At 38.4% G+C, this 25,497-nt stretch overlaps 1 protein-coding gene across 11 annotated transcripts in view; it reads left to right on the plus strand.

Moving 5' to 3' along the window:
* Positions 1–25,497, plus strand: part of RYR3 (ryanodine receptor 3) — a 1,083,635-nt gene that overhangs the window by 404,468 nt on the left and 653,670 nt on the right. For all 11 annotated transcript variants that reach the window (XM_053697970.1, XM_053697969.1, XM_053697973.1 and 8 more), the window contains 6 exons: positions 6,763–6,971; positions 7,670–7,830; positions 8,552–8,588; positions 10,211–10,374; positions 10,467–10,632; positions 22,578–22,664. In XM_053697970.1, coding sequence (XP_053553945.1) covers positions 6,763–6,971; positions 7,670–7,830; positions 8,552–8,588; positions 10,211–10,374; positions 10,467–10,632; positions 22,578–22,664 — 824 coding nt within the window. The remainder of the gene's footprint in view (positions 1–6,762; positions 6,972–7,669; positions 7,831–8,551; positions 8,589–10,210; positions 10,375–10,466; positions 10,633–22,577; positions 22,665–25,497) is intronic.

Raw genomic sequence — 25,497 nt, forward strand, 5'->3', positions numbered from 1 at the left:
TCTCTCACTATGGTACTTGTCTGGACTAAGAAAACAATTAGAATAATAATTTGGTATCTCTTCAATGTGCACATTTTAGGGACAGTGTATTCTAATATCTGTAAGACTTGTCTAGGCAGAGTTTGGATTGAGAAAGCAATTAAATTATTGAGGGATTGTCTCTGAGCAGACAGAATAGTTGCAATAGCTATGGCCTAGATTTGGAGTTTGGCGGTAAAAGGGCTGTTAACGCTCCGCAGGCTTTTTTCTGGCCGCACCATAAAATTAACTCTGGTATCGAGAGTTCAAACAAATGCTGCGTTAGGCTCCAAAAAAGGAGCGTAGAGCATTTTTACCGCGAATGCAACTCTCGATACCAGAGTTGCTTACGGACGCGGCCAGCGTAAAAAACGTGCTCGTGCACGATTCCCCCATAGGAAACAATGGGGCTGTTTGAGCTGAAAAAAAAACCTAACACCTGCAAAAAAGCAGCGTTCAGCTCCTAACGCAGCCCCATTGTTTCCTATGGGGAAACACTTCCTACGTCTGCACCTAACACTCTAACATGTACCCCGAGTCTAAACACCCCTAACCTTACACTTATTAACCCCTAATCTGCCGCCCCCGCTATCGCTGACCCCTGCATATTTTTTTTAACCCCTAATCTGCCGCTCCGTAAACCGCCGCAACCTACGTTATCCCTATGTACCCCTAATCTGCTGCCCTAACATCGCCGACCCCTATATTATATTTATTAACCCCTAATCTGCCCCCCACAACGTCGCCGACACCTGCCTACACTTATTAACCCCTAATCTGCCGACCGGACCTGAGCGCTACTATAATAAAGTTATTAACCCCTAATCCGCCTCACTAACCCTATCATAAATAGTATTAACCCCTAATCTGCCCTCCCTAACATCGCCGACACCTACCTTCAATTATTAACCCCTAATCTTCCGAGCGGAGCTCACCGCTATTCTAATAAATGTATTAACCCCTAACGCTAAGTCTAACCCTAACACTAACACCCCCATAACTTAAATATAATTTACATCTAACAAAATAAATTAACTCTTATTAAATAAATGATTCCTATTTAAAGCTAAATACTTACCTGTAAAATAAATCCTAATATAGCTACAATATAAATTATAATTACATTGTAGCTATTTTAGGATTAATATTTATTTTACAGGCAACTTTGTAATTATTTTAACCAGGTACAATAGCTATTAAATAGTTAAGAACTATTTAATAGTTACCTAGTTAAAATAATAACAAATTTACCTGTAAAATAAATCCTAACCTAAGATATAATTAAACCTAACACTACCCTATCAATAAAATAATTAAATAAACTACCTACAATTACCTACAATTAACCTAACACTACACTATCAATAAATTAATTAAACACAATTGCTACAAATAAATACAATTAAATAAACTAGCTAAAGTACAAAAAATAAAAAAGAACTAAGTTACAAAAAATAAAAAAATATTTACAAACATAAGAAAAATATTACAACAATTTTAAACTAATTACACCTACTCTAAGCCCCCTAATAAAATAACAAAGCCCCCCAAAATAAAAAATTCCCTACCCTATTCTAAATTTAAAAAGTTACAAGCTCTTTTACCTTACCAGCCCTGAACAGGGCCCTTTGCGGGGCATGCCCCAAGAATTTCAGCTCTTTTGCCTGTAAAAGAATAAATACAATACCCCCCCCCCCCAACATTACAACCCACCACCCACATACCCCTAATCTAACCCAAACCCCCCTTAAATAAACCTAACACTAAGCCCCTGAAGATCTTCCTACCTTGTCTTCACCATACCAGGTTCACCGATCCGTCCTGGCTCCAACATCTTCATCCAACCCAAGCGGGGGTTGGCGATCCATAATCCGGTGCTGAAGAGGTCCAGAAGAGGCTCCAAAGTCTTCCTCCTATCCGGCAAGAAGAGGACATCCGGACCGGCAAACATCTTCTCCAAGCGGCATCTTCGATCTTCTTCCATCCGGTGCGGAGCGGGTCCATCTTGAAGCAGGCGACGCGGATCCATCCTCTTCTTCCGTTGTCTCCCGACTAATGACGGTTCCTTTAAGGGACGTCATCCAAGATGGCGTCCCTCGAATTCCGATTGGCTGATAGGATTCTATCAGCCAATCGGAATTAAGGTAGGAATTTTCTGATTGGCTGATGGAATCAGCCAATCAGAATCAAGTTCAATCCGATTGGCTGATCCAATCAGCCAATCAGATTGAGCTCGCATTCTATTGGCTGTTCCGATCAGCCAATAGAATGCGAGCTCAATCTGATTGGCTGATTGGATCAGCCAATCGGATTGAACTTGATTCTGATTGGCTGATTCCATCAGCCAATCAGAAAATTCCTACCTTAATTCCGATTGGCTGATAGAATCCTATCAGCCAATCGGAATTCGAGGGACGCCATCTTGGATGACGTCCCTTAAAGGAACCGTCATTAGTCGGGAGACAACGGAAGAAGAGGATGGATCCGCGTCGCCTGCTTCAAGATGGACCCGCTCCGCACCGGATGGAAGAAGATCGAAGATGCCGCTTGGAGAAGATGTTTGCCGGTCCGGATGTCCTCTTCTTGCCGGATAGGAGGAAGACTTTGGAGCCTCTTCTGGACCTCTTCAGCACCGGATGATGGATCGCCAACCCCCGCTTGGGTTGGATGAAGATGTTGGAGCCAGGACGGATCGGTGAACCTGGTATGGTGAAGACAAGGTAGGAAGATCTTCAGGGGCTTAGTGTTAGGTTTATTTAAGGGGGGTTTGGGTTAGATTAGGGGTATGTGGGTGGTGGGTTGTAATGTTGGGGGGGGGGTATTGTATTTATTCTTTTACAGGCAAAAGAGCTGAAATTCTTGGGGCATGCCCCGCAAAGGGCCCTGTTCAGGGCTGGTAAGGTAAAAGAGCTTGTAACTTTTTTAATTTAGAATAGGGTAGGGAATTTTTTATTTTGGGGGGCTTTGTTATTTTATTAGGGGGCTTAGAGTAGGTGTAATTAGTTTAAAATTGTTGTAATATTTTTCTTATGTTTGTAAATATTTTTTTATTTTTTGTAACTTAGTTCTTTTTTATTTTTTGTACTTTAGCTAGTTTATTTAATTGTATTTATTTGTAGCAATTGTGTTTAATTAATTTATTGATAGTGTAGTGTTAGGTTAATTGTAGGTAATTGTAGGTAGTTTATTTAATTATTTTATTGATAGGGTAGTGTTAGGTTTAATTATATCTTAGGTTAGGATTTATTTTACAGGTAAATTTGTTATTATTTTAACTAGGTAACTATTAAATAGTTCTTAACTATTTAATAGCTATTGTACCTGGTTAAAATAATTACAAAGTTGCCTGTAAAATAAATATAAATCCTAAAATAGCTATAATATAATTATAATTTATATTGTAGCTATATTAGGATTTATTTTACAGGTAAGTATTTAGCTTTAAATAGGAATCATTTATTTAATAAGAGTTAATTTATTTCGTTAGATGTAAATTATATTTAAGTTAGGGGGGTGTTAGTGTTAGGGTTAGACTTAGCTTTAGGGGTTAATCAATTTATTAGAATAGCGGTGAGCTCCGGTCGTCAGATTAGGGGTTAATAATTGAAGGTAGGTGTCGGCGATGTTAGGGAGGGCAGATTAGGGGGTTAATACTATTTATTATAGGGTTAGTGAGGCGGGTTAGGGGTTAATAACTTTATTATAGTAGCGCTCAGGTCCGCTCGGCAGATTAGGGGTTAATAAGTGTAGGCAGGTGTCGGCGACGTTGAGGGGGGCAGATTAGGGGTTAATAAATATAATATAGGGGTCGGCGGTGTTAGGGGTAGCAGATTAGGGGTACATAGGGATAACGTAGGTGGCGGCGCTTTGCGGTCGGAAGATTAGGGGTTAATTATTTTAAGTAGCTGGCGGCGACGTTGTGGGGGGCAGGTTAGGGGTTAATAAATGTAATACAGGGGTCGGCGGGGTTAGGGGCAGCAGATTAGGGGTACATAAGTATAACGTAGGTGGCGGTCGGCAGATTAGGGGTTAAAAATTTTAATCGAGTGGCGGCGATGTGGGGGGAGCTCGGTTTAGGGGTACATAGGTAGTTTATGGGTGTTAGTGTACTTTAGGGTACAGTAGTTAAGAGCTTTATGAACCGGCGTTAGCCAGAAAGCTCTTAACTCCTGCTATTTTCAGGCGGCTGGAGTTTTGTCGTTAGATGTCTAACGCTCACTTCAGAAACGACTCTAAATACCGGCGTTAGGAAGATCCCATTGAAAACATAGGATACGCAAATGGCGTAGGGGGATCTGCGGTATGGAAAAGTCGCGGCTGAAAAGTGAGCGTTAGACCCTTTAATCACTGACTCCAAATACCAGCGGGCGGCCAAAACCAGCGTTAGGAGCCTCTAACGCTGGTTTTGACGGCTACCGCCGAACTCCAAATCTAGGCCTATGTGTGCTCTTTCCAGATAGAGGGCGCACTTACAATGTCATCCTATGTGCTGTTATGTTGCAGTTAGCAATCAAAATAATTTTTCAGTAGAAAGGTTATGATAACAGTATATGTGGAACATCACAGAAGTGCAACCCACAGACATATCCAATGTTATAAGTCTAGCAATGCTAACTTAATTATTTTTTTTTTTTACTGCTACACAAACATACTGCAAAAATGCTTCTAATTTTCACTTAAGAATTAGACCAATGCATTATGTACAAGAATATCCAGCTCAGCCAATTTGAATTTGAATGCCAATTTGAGTAGTAGAGGAAAGCTAGATTATTTGTAGGATCATTCATTTTACACACACCTCTATATAAACATGTAATCATGAGTTTGATTACCATATAACTCTCTTATGTGGCAAGTTGTCAGCCTCATTGATTACAAAATTAGTTACACAGTAGGAATGAGTTTACAAGTAGGATAATACCTTTACTTCACTGAAACTGAGATGTAACTACAACCGATGTAACAAGCTACCCCAACCTTATGTCTCTGCACCCTAAACCTGTAGACTGTGAGCTCTCCGGAGCAGGGCAATCCTCCTGTACTAGATTTGTTTAGTTTTGTTATGTTTTGTATTTTATCACAAATCCTTGACATTGTATACCCCTATCATTGGACCCAGCGCTAGGGAATTTGGTGGCGCTATACAAATAAATCATAATAATAATCTTTAATGGCCATATTGGGAGTGCGCAGAGGCGGTGACGTATACAGCGAGTGGGACTGCTGCACACGTCCCTGAGGTTAAAACTAAATCTAACATGGGGCGAAGTTGGCTCTCATAACGGAGAAAGATTAGAAGAGGTGAATAAAAGATAATGCATATATCTAAAACAAAAACAAAAAACTAGCGTTTGAACTTTTTTTTATATATATTTTGCATTGATGCATCGCAAGTAGCATTGACTTTACCATTCCTTTAAAGTTATATGAAACCAACAACTTTCCAATTTAATTCTATTATATAATGTGCTTCATTCTTTTGTTGAAGTAGCAGTAATGCACTACTGGGAGCTAGCTGACTGCCAATAGCTAGAGACATATATGTGCAGCCACCAATCAGCAACTTCTGAGCCTACCTAGTTACATATTTCAACAAAGGATATAAAGAGAACAAAACAAGTTAGATAATATAAATAATTTGGAAAGTTTTTTGAAAATCACATGCTCTATCTGAATCATGAAAGAGAAAATGTGGCTTCATGTCCCTTTAACATCAATTTTACATTCTATGCTCTGAGATGAGTTCACAGAAAGCACTAGAGGGCTTTTATGATAGGTAAAAAAACATAGTCTAGTCTGCTTCATGTAAGTATTAATATCGCTTGAGCATCAATAGCTATCTAATTTTGTTCTGATATTATAAGTCCAAAGTTATTTTATTTATCTCTCAAGCAATAGTTAAGGGCGCACTAGCACCTGTTTGTTGGAGAGTGTGAGTGCGCTAAATCCCTCACATTATAGACTTCTGTGGGGGTGCACAGTAAATTCCCGTTAGATATCACTTGAGGCTAAGTTAATGGTGTTCAACGCTTAGGGGGCTAAAGTAGTGGAGTTCTTCATGTAGTTCTGTTAAAAATAATGGTTTACAAATTTACTTAAGGTCTTAAAAAACACAACATTTTTGAGCTGTATTTTGGATTGTGCTCAAGTGCAACACTTAACTCACCACTTGTAATACAAACTTAATGAGTGCACTAGTAGCGCTCTCCGAGCGTTTCGCCATGTTAAGATGCTTTGGTTAAAGTATTTAAGTATCCACCTGTAATATCAGATTATGCATTGTTCTTTGCATTAAATTGTGCAAAAGCTAACACACCTTGCTCTATCAATTGAGCTACACTTGTAATTTAGCTCAACTCGCTGTGCAATATAAATATCATTAGAAAGGCTCCTTTAGATTATTTTTATTAGAAAGACACCATATTTGTGCTTGTGCTGACGGGAACTAATTAGTGTCCTTGCTTGTCTGTCAGTCATGCTAGTAGACTAGAGTGCACACACCAATCAGCAGCTAAGTACATTTTGTGATTGGCATGTAAGTGGTGTCCATTTCTATGTTAATAAAAAAAGGCTTAAAAACCCACACTTTATATTGGTAAATGTAGTACAGTAGTATGCTTGGGCCATTTATTGCAGAAAACAGCCCATAATTTCAGAGGCAGCCAGTAGACTCAGACTGTTGCTGTTACAGTAGTTTAAGGGTGGCCCCACAGCTTACCTGATCTGCCTTCTTATGTTCCTTAGGCTTTGTCCCTGTCTGCTCCTTGGGGTTGTCACAGATTGGTCGCATGAACCTGGGAAAAGATGCTAGTACTTTTAAGTACTACACTATGTGTGGCCTACAGGAAGGCTTCCAGCCCTATGCTGTTAATATGAACAGAGATGTTGCTATGTGGTTCAGCAAACGATTACCTACCTTTGTCAATGTGCCGAAAGATCATCCTCATATTGAGGTAAGATACTACAAAGCTGCTTACTCCTGTATATTAAGCATCATAATGTAGAAAACTGTATAAAACCCCCATAATACTTAAGTTATATAAATTAAATAATTTCAATCAGTAGAGATGACAGCTCAGGTCAGGTCAGAAGGTGTTGTCCTAATAAATTCCTTCTAGTCACATCTGTTTTCACAGCTGATAATTGTCCACCTAATATAGCATTTCTATTAAGCCAAAAGTTAACAACACTTCTTTAAATTACAAACAATAAAAAAATTGTCTAGCACTCCTATAGAGAGGTTAAACATTTCTGCATATATGGTTTGTAAAGGATAAAGATAATTTGAATTATTCCTCTTCATGTGTTGGCTTTGAAGTATTTTTTTTTTCCTTTATAACTTTAATGTGAGATTGTTTCATGTATCTACTTCCTTCTAGTAATAAGGTATTTGATGATTATAGTTTAAGTTTCATCAACATGCTTGGAACATCATTATTATAAGGGTTTGACAAACCCAGGAACCAGGGGTAAAATTCTAGGAGCCAGTGGCTCTTTGGGTTAGTCTCCATATATCTATATAGAAATACCACTGTCTGGCTCCTAAAAGTTTATCTGTGTCCTCAATATTCTTACTGGCTCCTAAATTTTAAACAGATTTTATCGACCCCTGATTATAATATTAATAAAATATTGCTATTGTAACTTTTAGGTTACAAAGATAGATGGGACAGCAGAAACCCCACCATGTCTAAAGGTCACACATAAAACCTTTGGCACTCAGAACAGTAATGCGGACATGATATACTGCAGGTTGAGTATGCCTGTTGAGTTCCATTCAGCCTTCTCCAGTGAGGAAAACTTCCACAAGCGGTAAAGTATACTTTTATGGTTTTCATTCATTGTATGACCTCCACAAACACTCCTTGTATAATATTGCAATGCAAACCTAATTTAAGGATAATAAAGAACAGTCTGTCTCCCTTTCAATGGGATCATCACAGTTTATTTTGGATTTTAGGGACTCTACTTTCATAAAACGCTAGCAATTGAACAGTTTTTAAATCACTTTAAAGCAGCTATTTAAATAAAGAAACTACCATAAAGGGATAGTAAACACCAAAAATGTTATTGTTTAAAGAGATAGATAATCCCTTTCTTTACCATTCCCCAGTTTTACATAACCAACACTGTTATAGAAATATACTTTTTACCTCTGTGATTACCTTGTATCTAAGCCTCTGCAGACTGCCTCCTCTATCTCAGATCTTTTAACAGACGTGCATTTCAGGCAATTAGTGCTGACTCTTAAATAACTCCATGTGCATGAGCACAAAAATAAATTTCATGATAAGTTAATTAGAAAGATGTTTAAAATGACGTGCCCTATTTGAAGAACAATCTTTAGATTCAATTGTGCATTGTAAAATACACTTTCTGTGTAGAAATGAAACCTTAGAAATTGTATTTCTGTTTAGTGATGTTTTTTTTGTTTTTTTTAGATTTGGGTTAGATAAATACTTTAATTCAAGTGTAATGGTTAAGTTAAGTTGTAGATTTGATACTATTTCTTGTTTACAATTTTGTGTTTTAGAAACCAACTTCAGGAAGTACCTTCACATACCACTACTGTAAGTACTTCTTCTAGAAGCACCTTCACGTCACTTAGAACCATAGCAAGTAAATGTATTTAAATAACTCTTTAGTGAGAAAAGCCAAAAAGCCATGTAATGCTATCTTATAGAATGCTGTCTTATAGAACAAACTCCCTTGACTATTGGTTAGTTGTCCAAAACTTAAAGGGACAGTCTACACCAGAATTTTTATTGTGTTAATCCCTTTATTACCCATTCCCCAGTTTTGCGTAACCAACACAGTTATATTAATATACTTTTAACCTCTGTGATTATCTTGTATCTAAGCCTCTGCAAACTGCCCCTTTATTTCAGTTCTTTTGACAGACTTGCAGTTTAGCCAATCAGTGCCTGCTCCCAGATAACTTCATGTGCACGAGCACAGTGTTATCTATATGAAATACATGAACTAACACCCTCTAGTGGTGAAAAACTGTTAAAATGCATTCTGAAAAGAGGTGGCCTTCAAGGTCTAATAAATTAGCATAGGAACCTCCTAGGCTAAGCTTTCAACTAAGAATACCAAGAGAACAAAGCAAAATTGGTGATAAAAGTAAATTGGAGAATTGTTTAAAATTACATGCTCTATCTGAATCATGAAAGTTTATTTTGGCCTAGACTGTCCCTTTAAGAAATCATCTACACAACATAGCATTTGAATTGGAAAGAGATTTTTGTCACTGAATTCTTTGAATTATTATCCATATAATGCCTTTTCAAAGCAGTTTCATATTCTGCTATATTTAGTAAAATTACTTCTCAAAGCACTTACACTTAACACTATATAACTGTACAACTCCCCCTTGTATCCCTGTCACAAACCACCACTACAAAAACCCTCTTCTTGAACCATCTTTATATATGACTGCAGTGAACACAATTTGTCAAAGCACCTTCACATAGCTCTACAGGGATTACAACTCTTTTTACTCTGTTGATGCATCACAGTGTATGCAGCTCCTTCTCAAATCATCTGTGTATACCACTATAGTGAGTACAACACATTTTAGAAATAACTTCATATTCCAAGACCTAAGTTTTTGTTCTTAAAGGGACAGTATACACTCATTTTCATATAACTGCATGTAATAGACACTACTATAAAGAATAAGATGCACAGATACTGATATAAAAATCCAGTATAAAAATGTTTAAAAACTTACTTAGAACCTCTCAGTTTAGCTCTGCTGAAAAGGTAGCTGGAAAGCCCACTGCAAGTGGGAAATAAGACACTCCCCCCTCCCCCTTCTTTTGCATATGAAAAGACCCTTTACACAAACCGGAGCTAGCTGGAGAAGGTAGCTGACGGTATTCACATAAAACTTTGGGGCTTGGTTAGGAGTCTGAAAATCAGAGCAATGTTATTTAAAAATAAGCAAAACTATACATTTAAAAAAAAAAAAAAAAACTTTATGGGCTTTATAAATAGATCATCTACAAAATATTTATGCAAAGAAAAAATGAGTGTATAATGTCCCTTTAAGGTTTGCGTTGTTTGCACCTAGTATTCATGTATCCATTTTGTATCTTCTTCCACCTTTCAAACTACAGATATTGAGGGCGTTTTTTTTTCTTTGCATATTGTTACTTAATTTTGTTTCTTCCCTCTTTTCTTGCAGACATATTATTACTCTGTAAGAGTATTTGCTGGCCAGGACCCATTGTCTGTGTGGGTGGGTTGGGTCACCCCAGATTATCACTTTTACAGTGAAAACTTTGACTTGAGCAAAAACTGCACTGTGAATGTCACTTTAGGCGATGAACGAGGACGGGTGCATGAAAGGTAAGCTCCTCAACAAATGCTGAATCCCAAATAATGTGCAAATGACATCTTTTTACAACTCATTTTAATATATAAATCTTTGGTAATTTCAGTGTAAAACGTAGTAATTGTTACATGGTGTGGGGAGGTGACGTTTCTGCCAGCTCTCAGAGATCAAGCCGTAGCAGTGTGGATGTTGACATTGGGTGCCTTGTTGATCTGGCCACTGGGCTACTGTCATTTACAGCCAATGGGAAAGATCTTGGAACTTGCTATCAGGTATCTTTTTCTTTCTTAACACAACTCTGAAAACTAGAATTCATGTTACCTGAAAACCACACACTTTACTTTATGCACACAAAGATTGTACCTCTTAGCATTGTAGTATCATATAGTTTATATATGTGGATGAATACTGTCATTATTACACTAAGCTCTAAGCTGCAGAGTTAATTGGCTACATTTATAATGCAGCTCAGAAATGTTAGTTGTACATTTTAAACTAATATACAGATGTGGAATTTTTAAGTTGATATCGCTCTTCTAACAGTGGGGCTTGGAGTGGCCACTTCTAAATATCAAATCATACCAGTCACCAAATTTCCTTAAAATGGAACCTTTATTTGTGTTACAAAATGGGTCCAAAACCAACAACATTTCAAACCACCATACACGGCCCTAAGACATGACTAAGAGCTGCGTTACGGCCTGAAACATTGTTCTTTGCTCCCATTTTGCAACATAAGTAATAGTCCTGTTTTAAGAAAATTTGGTGGCTGTTTTACTCTTTTTATGTCAAATCTGTATATTAGTTGTTTTTATCTATTTATGGAAATTGTATGTTAAAGGGACACTCAAGTCAGAATTAAACTTTCATGATTCAGATAGAGCATGCAATTTTAAACAACTTTCCAGTTTACTTACATTAACAAAATATGCACAGTATTTTTATATTTACACTTTTTGAGTCACAAGCTCCTACTGAGCATGTGCACGAGTTCACATATTATACATATATGCATTTGTGATTGGCTGATGGCTGTCACATGATAGAGGAGGAGTGGAAATTTGTCAGAAACGTGCTAACTCTGCTTGAAGTAAGCTTTTTGCACTTGTGTATTTCAAGTTGAAAGTAAAAAGTTTTTGCACAAGCACTAACCTGACATGCAACAAAGCCGAACTTCTAATATCACGACTACATTAACTGATTCCCCCAGAGACTTCAATGTAGCTTGAAAAGTGGAAAAATCCTAACACCCTTACACACTCACAAACCAGATCACATTTTCTGAAGTGCGCTAACCCGAAATGAAATATTAATTTCTTTCCTATGGCATGGAGTCCACGACGTCATACGAATTACTAGTAGGATATCAACTACTGGCCACCAGGAGGATGCAAAGAGCACCCCAGCAAAGCTGTTAAGTGTAACTTCCCTTACCCATAATCCCTAGCCATTCTCTTTGCCTGTCAATGGAGAATGTGTGAAGTTGGTGTCTGAAGATATTTCATCCTTTTATGGGTATTTTCCCCTGCAAGCAAGGGTTGGGGTCTATCTGTGTCCATGTCAATCTCTTTAGTAAGAGTAGTGGTGGCTTTTGCTTTATAATAGCAGTTGGGCTATGACAGTTCATTGGGCTATGGCAAGCATATTGAGTCTAGTTTGTTTTTTAAACGGCTTTGCTTTCTGGAACCGTTTTTAATTTTACTGTACTTTTTGCCTGTATATTAAAATTTGGAAATTATTATTTTGCATTCTAATTTGTTTTTATTAAGGAATCTGAATTATGCAGCTATGGAATCACAAATAGATCCGTCTATCTCTATGGATACATGCTTACTATGCTTAGCTGCTCAAATTGTTCTGCCAATACAATTCTGCTCCTCATGTTTAGCTAAAACTTTAAAATTTAAAGACAAATGAATCCCTTCTGAGCCAAGTGTCTCTCAGGATACTGCTGTGCATGACATGCCTCAGCTTTCTCCTCAAACATCCTAAGCCTTAGTTGTTTCTCATACTGTGCCTTCTGTGTCCTCTTATCCCCCTTGGGGTGTTTATGCACCTGAGGATTTTGTCGCTTAGATTACTTCTGCAGTATCTGCCGCTTTGTCTGCTTTCCCTTCTTTGAGTAAGCGTAAAAGGAAATCTAAACATTTGTCTACTAGCAAGGTTTCTGACTCTATAACTGCGCTGGTCAACCTTTCTCAGATGTCTGATGAAGAAGATACTTCAGTAGCTTCTGGAGGTGAAATCTCAGACTCTTATACTATGGGAGAAAAATCTTGTGAATCTGAAGAAGTTAATTTCAGATTTAAATTTGAACATCTCCGTTTACTACTGAAGGAGGTACTAGCTACTTTAGATGACTCTGAACCTTCGGTTGCTGTCAACTCTAAAAAGTGTTAATGATCCAATGGATAAGAAGCTTAGGTTTACTTTAAAAAAGATGTACATCCATGAAGGATTACAGTGCAACCTGTGGCAAGTATTGCCACGGTTTGCGGGAGCAGCATCTTATTGGTGCTATGCCCTATCTTATCTTATCTGATATCAGAAGAGACTACGGTAGAGGAGATCCAGGATAGGTTCAAAGCTCTTAAACTGGCCAATACCTTTATCTGTGATGCCAACATGCAGGTAATTAGACTGGGTGCTAAGATATCTAGCTTCACTGTTATAGCTCACAGAGCTCTGTGGCTAAAATCTTGGTCGGCTGATGTATCTTCAAAGGCCAAGCTTTTGGCTTTACCTTATAAGGGTAAAAACTCTCTTTGGCCCTGGTCCTACCCCCGTCCTAGACTTAAAGTCCCTCAACAAATTTCTCAAGAAATTGAAATTTTTTCAAGATGGAAACTATTCGTTCCTTTCTTCCGTTGGTTCAGGAAGGTCAGTTCATCACCAGTTTCTCAGGTTTGCTTTTCTGGACAAGCATTTCCAGTTTGTTGCACTTCCGTTTGGTCTTTGCCACAGCTACCAGAATATTTACAAAGGTTTTAGGGGCTCTATTGGCAGTGATCAGATAACAAGGAATTGCAGTGGCGCCTTATCTAGATGACATCTTAGTTCAGGCTTCATCTTTTCAACTAGCAAAATCTCATACGGAGATGTTGTTTTCTTTTCTATATTCCCACGGGTGAAAGGTGAATCTGGAAAAGAGTTCTCTAGTTCCAGCTACAAGAGTGTGTTTCCTAGGGACAATCATAGATTCCCTGTCAATTGAGATTTTTCTGACTGACGTCAGAAAATCCAAACTTTTTGCTTCTTGCCTGTCTCTCCAGTTTACAATTCATCTATCCGTGGCTCAATGCATGGAGGTGATTGGTCCGATGGTTGCTTCTATGGACATCATTCCTTTTGCTCGGTTCCATCTGTGACCACTGCAACTTTGCATGCTCAGTCAAATGAACTGAAACCATTCAGATGTAAAGCAGAGGATAAATCTGGATCCCCTATCAAGAGACTCTCCTCTCTCGTGGTGGATTTTTCAGGAAAACCTGGCTCGGGGGACTTGCTTTCTGAGACCTTCCTGGGTGATTGTGATCACGGACACCAGTCTATTAGGCTGGGGAGCAGTTTGGGCTCTCTCAAGGCCTGTGGACTCGGGAGGTGTCTTCTCTCCCATAAACATCTTGCAATTGAGAACAATCTTCAATGCCTTGGTCGCTTGGTCTTAATTAGCTTTAGTCCGTTTATCAGATACCAGTCGGACAACATCACATCAGTGGCTTATATCAACCACCAGGAGGAACTGAGTTCCTTGGCTATGAAGGAGGTGACCCGCATTCTGCAGTGGGCGGAAGCTCACAATTGTCTTCTATCTGCCATCCAAAGGATAAGGACAACGGTGCCCTAAGAGAGGTACGCTAGTGGAAACTAACCAAATTCACAGGAGGAAATAGACAGCGACAGGCAGCAGCACTCTTGATGGTGTAGACAAAGAGAAAATCCTGTGGAGACCGAAAGAGGCGCCTCATAGAACAATATCGGCTGTGCAGAGAATCATGATGGACAAGGAAAGACCCTAGCGGGTGGGTACTCACATAAGGAGCGGCACTTGGAATGTGCCAGACAAAGCAGGTCAGGACCTCAAAAAAGTCGCCCGACAGACTTTCTACCACGCCAACAGGGCCGATCACGTGAAGATCGATCTCAAATTCGGAAGCAGGAGACCCAAAGCGTCCCAGGTAACCACAGATAACACCAGTGCAGCCCACAAAGTGTATCGGACCGGCTACTCAACCTCTGTAAGAGTCAAACAGGTGCCATAGGAGGTAGAATGATAGGACGTAGAGCAAGTTCAATAAAAAGTGTAACATTTATTAAAAACACAGTTAAAAACAGCAACGCGTTTCTCAGTCGTATTAAAGCCTTTTCATCAGGCTGTAAATTACAAAAAAAACAATCACAGGGCAATCACAGGGCAATGTAAATACACACCCCTCTTAGGATTCGAGTGTGAGCGTATATGTGGACACCTGATAATAATCAGGGAAACACTAAAAAAAAAAAAATATGTCAAGAAGAGTGTGTATGCACATAGCCAGCGTAAAAAGGAAGGTGCACATAATGAATACCTATATATACATAATAACAATCAGCTAGATTACGAGTTTTCAGTGCTATAGGGAAATTAACGACCGCCACAAAAGCGGCATTATTTCACCTCCCTATAGCGCTGCTATTACAGGTTTACAAAATGCAGGCTTGTGCGGGCGATATGGTGTCGTTGAGCTCCATACGACACTTAAAAAAGAAGCCTAACACCTGCGATTGTGGAAACAAAAGCTCCATAACGCAGCCCCATTGATGTCTATGGGGAAAGAAAAAGTTATGCTTAAACCTAACACCCTAACATAAAAACCACGTCTAAACACCCCTAATCTGCCGCCCCCCGACATTGCCGCCACCAACATAATGTTATTAACCCCTAATCTGCCACCCTTAACATCGCTTCAACCTAAATAAAACTATTAACCCCTAATCTGCCACTCCCGATATCACCGCCACCTACATACAGTTATTAACCCCTAATCTGACACCCTTAACATCGCCGCCACCTAAATAAAACTATTAACCCCTAATCTGCTGCTCCCGATATCGCCGCCACCTAAATAAATTATTAACCCCTAATCTGCTGCCCCTAACATCGCCACCACCTAAATACATTTATTAACCCCTAATCTGCCGCCCTTAACATCGACACCACCTACATTACAGTTATTAACCCCTAATCTGCCGCCCCCAATGTCGCTGCCACTATACTAAAGTTTTTAACCCCTAAACCTCTGGCCTCAAACATCACTAACACTAAATAAATATATTAACGCCTAAACCTAACCCTAACGTAACCCTAACCCTAAACATAACCATAAGCCTTAATCTAACGCTACAACCCCATAACTTAAATATAATTAAAATAAATCTAAATAAACCTTACAATTATTACCTAAACAATTCCTATTTAAAACTAAATACATACTTACCTGTAAAATAAAACCTAAGCTAGCTACAATATAACTAATAGTTAATAATCTTAGGTTTTATTTTTATTTCACAGCTAAGTTTGTATTTATTTTAACTAGGTAGACTAGTTAGTAAGTTAGTAAATAGTTATTAACAATTTAATAACTACCTAGTTAAATTAAATACAAACTTACCTGTAAGATAAAACCTAACCTGCCTTACACTAAAAACTAATATTACAATAAAATAAATTTAATTATTAAAATACAATTTTCTAACTTACAAAAAAAATTTAAACCCTAAATTACAAAAAATAAAAAACAAAATTATCAAAAATAAAAACGAATTACTCCTAATCTAATAGCCCTATCAAAATAAAAAAGCCCCCCCCCTCCAAAAATAAACCCCCCCCCCCAGCCTACACTAATCTGCCAATGGCCCTTAAAAGGGCCTTTTTTGGGGCATTGCCCTAAATATATCAGCTCTTTTACCTGTAAAAAAAAATACAAACACCCCCCCAACAGTAAAACCCACCACCCACCAACCAACCCCCCCAATAAAAACCTATTTAAATAAACCTAAGCTAACCATTGCCCTGAAAAGGGCATTTGGATGGGCATTGCCCTTAAAAGGGCATTTAGCTCTTTTACATAGCCCAAACCCTAAGCTAAAAAAAAAAAACCTTAAAAAAAACCTAACACTAACCCCCGACGATCCACTTACAGTTATCGAAGTCCATTCTCATCCAGCCGGCGAAGTCCTCATTCATGCAGAAAGAAGTCTTCATCCAGGAGGCCTCTTCGATCTTCATAGACCCGGCGAAGTCCTCATCCAAGCGGAAAGAAGTCTTCATCCAGACGGCATCTTCTATCTTCATCCATCCGGCGCAGAGCGGGTCCATCTTCAAGACATCCGTCGCGGAGCATCCTCTTCTTACGATCGTCGCTGGAAAATGAAGGTTCCCTTTAAGTGACATCATCCAAGATGGCATCCCTTACATTCCTATTGGCTGAAAGATTTCTATCAGCCAATAGGAATTAAAGAGAAAAAAAAACCTATTGGCTGTTGCAATCAGCCAATAGGATTGAGCTTTCATCCTATTGGCTGATTGGAACAGCCAATAGAATGAGAGCTCAATCCTATTGGCTGATTGGATTAGCCAATTGGCTAAAAGCTCAATCCTATTGGCTGATTGCAACAGCCAAAAGGATTTTTTCCCCTTTACTTCCTATTGGCTGATAGAAATCTTCCAGCCAATTGGAATGTAAGGGACGCCATCTTGGATGACGTCATTTAAAGGGAACCTTCATTTTCCAGCGACGACCGTAAGAAAAGGATGTTCCGCGCCGGATGTGTTGAAGATGGACCCACTCCGCGCCGGATGGATGAAGATAGAAGATGCCGTCTGAATGAAGACTTCTTGCTTGGATGAGGACTTCAACGGATGGATGAAGATCGATGAGGCCTCCTGGATGAAGACTTCTTTCCGCTTAAATGAGGACTTCCCCGGCTGGAGGAGGATGGATGTCCGGACTTCAATAACTGTAAGTGGATCGTCTGGGGTTAGTGTTAGGTTTATTAAGGGTTTTTTGTGTGTTTTTTTTTTAGTTTAGGGTTTGGGCAATGTTAAAGAGCTAAATGCCCTTTTAAGGGCAATGCCCATCCATATGCCCTTTTCAGGGCAATGGTTAGCTTAGGTTTATTTAGATATAGATTTTTATTTGGAGGGGTTGGTTGGTTGCGTGGTAGGTTTTACTGTTGGGGGGTGTTTGTATTTTTTTTTACAGGTAAAAGAGCTGATTTATTTGGGGCAATGCCCCACAAAAGGCCCTTTTAAGGGCCATTGGCAGTTTAGTGTAGGCTAGGGGTTTATTTTTATTTGGGGGGGGGGCTTTTTTATTAGATTAGGAGTGATTCATTTCTATTTTTGATAATTTCGTTTTTTATTTTTTGAAATTTAGTGTTTATTTTGTTTTGTAAGTTAGAAAATTGTATTTTAATCATTTAATTTATTTTATTTTATTGTAATGTTAGTTTTTAGTGTAAGGCAGGTTAAGTTTATTTTACAGGTAAGTTTGTATTTATTTTAACTAGGTAGTTATTAAATAGTCAATAACTATTTACTAACTAGTCTACCTAGTTAAAATAAATACAAACTTAGCTGTGAAATTAAAATAAAACCTAAGATAGCTACACTATAACTATTAGTTATATTGTAGCTAGCTTAGGTTTTATTTTACAGGTAAGTATGTATTAGTTTTAAATAGGAATTATTTAGGTAATAATTGTAAGGTTTATTTAGATTTATTTTACTTATATTTAAGTTAGGGGGTGTTAGGCTTAGGGTTACGTTAGGGTTAGGGTTAGATTTAGGTTTACGTTAGGGTTAGGATTACGGGTTAATATATTTATGTAGAATTAGTGATGTGGGAGGTCAGAGGTTAAGGGGTTAATACTTTATTGTAGTATATTTAATTGTGGGGGGGCTTGCAGTTTAGTGGTTACTAGGTTTATTATAGCGGCGGTGTGGGCGGACGGCAGATTAGGGGTTAGTAATCTTTAAATAGTGTTTGCGATGCGGGAGGGTGGCGGATTGTCGAGGAGCGGCGGAATAGGGGTTAATCATTTTTTTTAGTGGCGGCAATGTCGGGTGCGGCAGATTAGGGGTTAATAAATTTATTATAGTGTTTGCTATGCGGGAGGGCCTCGGTTTAGGGGTTAATATGTAGTTTATGGGTGTTAGTGTACTTTTTAACACTTTAGTTATGAGTTGTATGCTACAGCTTTGTAACGTAAAACTCATAACTTCTGATTTTAGATGGCTGTGCGGATCTTGTGGTTATAGGGTGTACCGCTCACTTTTTGGCCTCCCAGGCAAACTCTTCATACCGGCGCTATCGGAGTCCCATTGAAAAAGGACTTTTTTTAAAAGTGCGGTACTGACGTTGCGTGACGGCCAAAAAGCTGTGCGGTACACCTATACCAACAAGACTTGTAATAGCGGCATTAGGGAAAAAGCAGCGTTATGAAGCATAACGATGCTTTTTCACTCATAACGCAAGACTCGTAATCTAGCTGAATGGTAGTTAATAACACAACGTAACCTAAACATTCGAAAAAGGCACATATGCATCTATACAATAATATAAATGGTAACTCATAGAGCAAACCTCCAGTCATGATCACATGATTGTGTGCGCAAATACAAACCATAATATAAATATTACAAATGACCTAATAACTACACATAGCATATAGAAATATATTAAAAATGATAGTGATCGTGATAGAAAGGTCCCTAATATTTGACATTGATTATCAGAAGGTGTTATCAATAGAAGTGGAAAATAAATAATAAAGACATCAGTAGTCATATAAGGCAAGGAAAATTAATACATATAACCTTTTTTTGAGAATACATTAAATTCAAAATATGTAGAGATATGGTATATTTGGTTATATTGGCACAAGAAAGACCCCATAATGGCCTGTGGATATGTACATAATGATAATAACATATATTACGATGAGGTAATGTCTGATAACATATCAGGAGAATTAATTCAACATATCAACAAGAACGTGCAACAGAAGCACACTGGCACAGAGGACAAAATAACATGTCTCAAAGGTATAAGTGGGTTATACCCATTAAATTTAGAATACATGAATGGGACATAATCTATAACCACAGAGCATCAGTAATTCTAATAGCTCCTGCATGGCCTTGCAGGATCTGGTCAGGAAGTCATCTCTACCTCTTTGGAGGTTACCACTGAGGAAGGACCTTCTAATTCAGGGTCCATTCCTCCATCCAAATCTAGATTCTCTGAAACTGACAGCTTGGAGATTGAACACCTAGTTCTGTCTAGACTTGGTTTTTCTGAAGCGGTCATTGATACTATGGGGCCTATCTATCAAGCTCCAAATGGAGTTTGATGCCCCTTGTTTCTGGCGAGCCTGCAGGCTCGCCAGAAACAGCAGTTATAAAGCAGTGAACCTGTCCGCCTGCTCTGAGCAGGCGGACAGACATCGCCGGAAATCAACCCGATCAAGTACAATCGGGTTGATTGACACCTCCCTGCAGCTCGTTGGCCGCGAGTCAACAGGGGGCGGCGTTGCACCAGCAGCTCTTGTGAGCTGCTGGTGCAATGCTGAATACGGAGAGCGTATTGCTCTCCCTATTCAGCGAGGTCTTGCGGACCTGATCCACACTGTCGGATCAGGCCCGCAAGACCTTTGTTAAATAGGGGCCTATGCATCAGGCTCACAAACCTGTTACTCGCAAAATTTACCATAAGGTATGGCGTAAATATCTTTATTGGTGCAAATCTAAGGGTTTCTCCTGGAGTCGGGTGAGTATTCCCCGTAGTTTATCTTTTTTTCAGGAGTGTCTGGAAAAAGTTTTGTCAGTCAGTACTCTGAAGGGTCAGATTTCTGCACTATCTATTCTTTTGCACAAACATCTGGCAGATTTACTAGATGTTCAAGCTTTTGTTCAGGCCCTGGTCAGAATCAGGCCCGTATTTAAACCTGTTGCTCCTCCTTGGAGCCTTAACCTAGTTCGTTTGGCTTATGAGATTGCTGGACAGCTCCTGAGAGAATATACCCATATACATACATAAATAGAGATGTGCATACATATATATATATATACATATGAATATTTTGACATGTATATGTATGTATCTCTATGTTTAAAGCCTTTTGCAGTCCTTTTTTAACACCTGAGACCTCATATCTTTGAGCCCTTATAACTTTTTATTGTAATTTGTTTTAAAATCATTTTTATTATATGTTATTATGAGTGTAACTTTATTATTTTTTTTGTACAACTTTTTAGTCAAGCGTCAGAGCTAACCATATCTCTGAAGTCACAATATCCCAACACATGTTAAATTCAATTGAGCTCAAGTAAACGCATTTACTTTCAACTTGTAATACGTGCGCTACTTCCGACGCGCGCAAAGAGTCGGAATAAGCTCCTTATTGTTTTACTTCCAAGCTACTAAAGATTTTCGACAATCTTCTGCCAAGTTTGTTGTTTTCTCTGGAAAGAGTAAGGGTCAGAAGGCCACTTCTACTACTCTGTCTCTCTGGTTGAGAAGTTTGATTCGTTTGGCTTATGAGACTGCTGGACAGCTCCTGAGAGAATTGCGGCTCATTCTACTAGGGCTGTCTCCCCTTCTTGGGCTTTCAAAAATGAAGCTTCTGTGGAACAGATTTGCAAGACGGCAACATGGTCCTCTCTGCATACATTTTCCAAATTCTACAAATTTGATACTTTTGCCTTGGCTGAGGCTTCTTTTGGAAGAAAGGTTCTAAAAAGCAGTCGTGCCTTCTGTTTAGATCCTCCTGCCTTGTTCTCCCTCCCTGTTCATTCCGTGTCCTCTAGCTTGGGTATTTGTTCCCACTAGTAATTTGAATGAAGTTGTGGACTCTCCATGCCATAGGACAGAAAACTAAATTTATGCTTACCTGATAAATTTATTTCTTTACGGGCATGGAGAGTACACGACCCCGCCCTCTCTTTTAATTATAATTTGGCAGTTTTGTTGAGTAAACCTTAAGGCACCTTTTCACCCTTGTGTTTCTTCTTTTTCCATTTTCCTTCGGCTGAATGACTGGGGATTATGGGTAAGGTAAGTTACACTTAACAGCTTTGCTGGGGTGCTCTTTGCCTCCTCCTGCTGGCCAGGAGTCGAATATCCCACTAGTAATTTGAATGACGTCATGGACTCTCCATGCCTGGAAATAAATACATTTATCAGATAAGCATACATTTTGTTATTTCACATTCTAATGTTCATCACATGAAGAATATGTTCTGTTTATTCATAACTACACATATGATGATTAAATATAGGTAAAGATTTATAATATATGTATGCTATACATATATTATATATCTATACCTATATTTAATCATATATATATAGGTATAAATATATATTTTACCTAAAACCCATCAGATATATATATATATATATATATATATATATATATATATACGTCTTTATGTGTTTATATATGTATATATGTCTGTATATACATATATACCCATATACATACATAAATAGAGATGTACATGCATATATATATATATACATATGAATATTTTGACATGTATATGTATGTATCTCTATGTTTAAAGCCTTTTGCAGTCCTTTTTTAACACCTGAGACCTCATATCTTTGAGCCCTTATAACTTTTTATTGTAATTTGTTTTAAAATCACATGTTAAATTCAATTGAGCTCAAGTAAACGCATTTACTTTCAACTTGTAATACGTGCGCTACTTCCGACGCGCGCAAAGAGTTGGGATAAGATCCTTATTGTTTGGTCGCAACAGTTAGCGCTCCACTCGTAATCTATCCCATAATTTTGTTTACATATCAAATATAGTAAAACAACTTTCTATTTCTATAAAAACGTGTGTACAACTGTCATAACACATTTTGAAAGCAGAAAAACTCCCAACTCTTGTGCTTAATAAATTACCTGTAGTTTTAAACAAATTTTTTTTTGCGAAATAGATATAAATATAAAAGTGTGAGGGAAAAGGCACTGAAAATCTGTTATAATCTGATTTAATGAATCCATACATATTTTGGTGTTGACACTATATTTACTTATGGGATACTTAACTTGAGTAACTTGGGCACTGGAGTATTGCACCGTGGTGACAAATAAATTACTGATTATTTCTGCTAAACAAACTGTGCTTTGGTTTGAGATCTCCTGTTTTTATCCCCTTAAGGTGGAGCCGAACACAAAACTCTTCCCCGCAGTCTTTCTGCAGCCAACCAGCACAAACCTCTTTCAGTTTGAGCTTGGAAAACTAAAGGTATTGTTTCTGTCTAATATTTGTCAACAATGCAAGAAATACTGTAGAAACATTTAATTTGACTTCAGACAATATATTATCATTTTAAATACCATCTACATATTTTGCAGTGTTGCTATTTAAATACATAGATAACACAAGCTTTCTTATACAAAATATTAAAAGAGACCAAAGTAAAATGATCAAGATACGTTCAATAAATTACCCAGCAGAATTTACAGCAAATTAGTCTACAGTTGTTCTACCATTTCGAATGGCGTGGGTCTTACGTAGTCTGATTATTCTGTGTTTTGTCTTGAAATCACGTGCCAATTATCTTTCCTTTACTGTAGTAATTACTCATTACTCACCTTGAAGGAACTTTCATGAATTCAAATCCATCTCTGCAAAATAAATGAATAAACCAAAATTAATAAATTTATACTATATATATTTATTGTAAACATCAGTAACATTACGAGAGAATATATTAATCAAACATATGAGCATAAATTAGTATTTCTCCAACATAGGTGTGTCCGGTCCACGGCGTCATCCTTACTTGTGGGATATTCTCTTCCCCAACAGGAAATGGCAAAGAGCCCAGCAAAGCTGGTCACATGATCCCTCCTAGGCTCCGCCTTCCCCAGTCATTCTCTTTGCCGTTGTACAGGCAACATCTCCACAGAGATGGCTTAGAGTTTTTTAGTGTTTAACTGTATTATTTTACTGTACTTTTATTATTCAATCAAGAGTTTGTTATTTTAAAATAGTGCTGGTATGTACTATTTACTCTGAAACAGAAAAGAGATGAAGATTTCTGTTTGTAAGAGGAAAATGATTTTAGCAACCGTTACTAAAATCGATGGCTGTTTCCACACAGGACTGTTGAGAGGAATTAACTTCAGTTGGGGGAACAGTGAGCAGACTTTTGCTGCTTGAGGTATGACACATTCTAACAAGACGATGTAATGCTGGAAGCTGTCATTTTCCCTATGGGATCCGGTAAGCCATTTTTATTACAGAAAGAAAAAAAGGGCTTCACAAGGGCTTTTTAAGACTGTAGACATTTTCTGGGCTAAATCGATTTATATATAAACATATTTTATACTCCATAGCCTTGAGGAATTATTTTAATCTTGGGAATTATGTAAAATAACCGGCAGGCACTGTATTGGACACCTTATTCTCTAGGGGCTTTCCCTAATCATAGGCAGAGTCTCATTTTCGCGCCTCTATTGCGCACTTGTTTTTGAGGAAGCATGACATGCAGATGCATGTGTGAGGAGCTCTGATACATAGAAAAGACTTTCTGAAGGCGTCATTTGGTATCGTATTCCCCTTTGGGCTTGGTTGGGTCTCAGCAAAGCAGATACCAGGGACTGTAAAGGGGTTAAATACAAAAACGGCTCCGGTTCCGTTATTTTAAGGGTTAAAGCTTCCAAATTTGTGTGTGCAATACTTTTAAGGCTTTAAGACACTGTGGTGAAATTTTGGTGAATTTTGAACAATTCCTTCATACTTTTTCGCAATTGCAGTAATAAAGTGTGTTCAGTTTAAAATTTAAAGTGACAGTAACGGTTTATTTTAAAACGTTTTTTGTACTTTGTTATCAAGTTTTTGCCTGTTTAACATGTCTGAACTACCAGATAGACTGTGTTCTGAATGTGGGGAAGCCAAGGTTCCTTCTCATTTAAATAGATGTGATTTATGTGACACAAAATTTAGAGAAAATGATGCCCAAGATGATTCCTCAAGTGAGGGGAGTAAGCATGGTACTGCATCATCCCCTCCTTCGTCTACACCAGTCTTGCCCACACAGGAGGCCCCTAGTACATCTAGCGCGCCAATACTCCTTACTATGCAACAATTAACGGCTGTAATGGATAATTCTATCAAAAACATTTTAGCCAAAATGCCCACTTATCAGCGAAAGCGCGACTGCTCTGTTTTAGAAAATACTGAAGAGCATGAGGACGCTGATGATATTGGTTCTGAAGGGCCCCTACACCAGTCTGAGGGGGCCAGGGAGGTTTTGTCTGAGGGAGAAATTTCAGATTCAGGGAAAATTCTCAACAAGCTGAACCTGATGTGATTACATTTAAATTTAAATTGGAACATCTCCGCGCTCTGCTTAAGGAGGTGTTATCCACTCTGGATGATTGTGAGAATTTGGTCATTCCAGAGAAACTATGTAAAATGGACAAGTTCCTAGAGGTCCCGGGGCCCCCCGAAGCTTTTCCTATACCCAAGCGGGTGGCGGACATTGTAAATAAAGAATGGGAAAGGCCCGGTATACCTTTCGTCCCTCCCCCCATATTTAAAAAATTGTTTCCTATGGTCGACCCCAGAAAGGACTTATGGCAGACAGTCCCCAAGGTCGAGGGGGCGGTTTCTACTCTAAACAAACGCACCACTATACCCATAGAAAATAGTTGTGCTTTCAAAGATCCTATGGATAAAAATTAGAAGGTTTGCTTAAAAAGATGTTTGTTCAGCAAGGTTACCTTCTACAACCAATTTCATGCATTGTTCCTGTCACTACAGCAGCGTGTTTCTGGTTCGATGAGCTAGAATAGGCGCTCAATAATAATTCTTCTTCTTATGAGGAGATTATGGACAGAATTCATGCTCTCAAATTGGCTAATTCTTTCACCCTAGACGCCACTTTGCAATTGGCTAGGTTAGCGGCGAAAAATTCTGGTTTTGCTATTGTGGCGCGCAGAGCGCTTTGGTTAAAATCTTGGTCAGCGGATGCGTCTTCCAAGAACAAATTGCTTAACATTCCTTTCAAGGGGAAAACGCTGTTTGGCCCTGACTTGAAAGAGATTATCTCTGATATCACTGGGGGCAA

The sequence above is a fragment of the Bombina bombina genome, chromosome 1, assembly GCF_027579735.1.
Source record: "Bombina bombina isolate aBomBom1 chromosome 1, aBomBom1.pri, whole genome shotgun sequence".
NCBI lineage: Eukaryota > Metazoa > Chordata > Amphibia > Anura > Bombinatoridae > Bombina > Bombina bombina.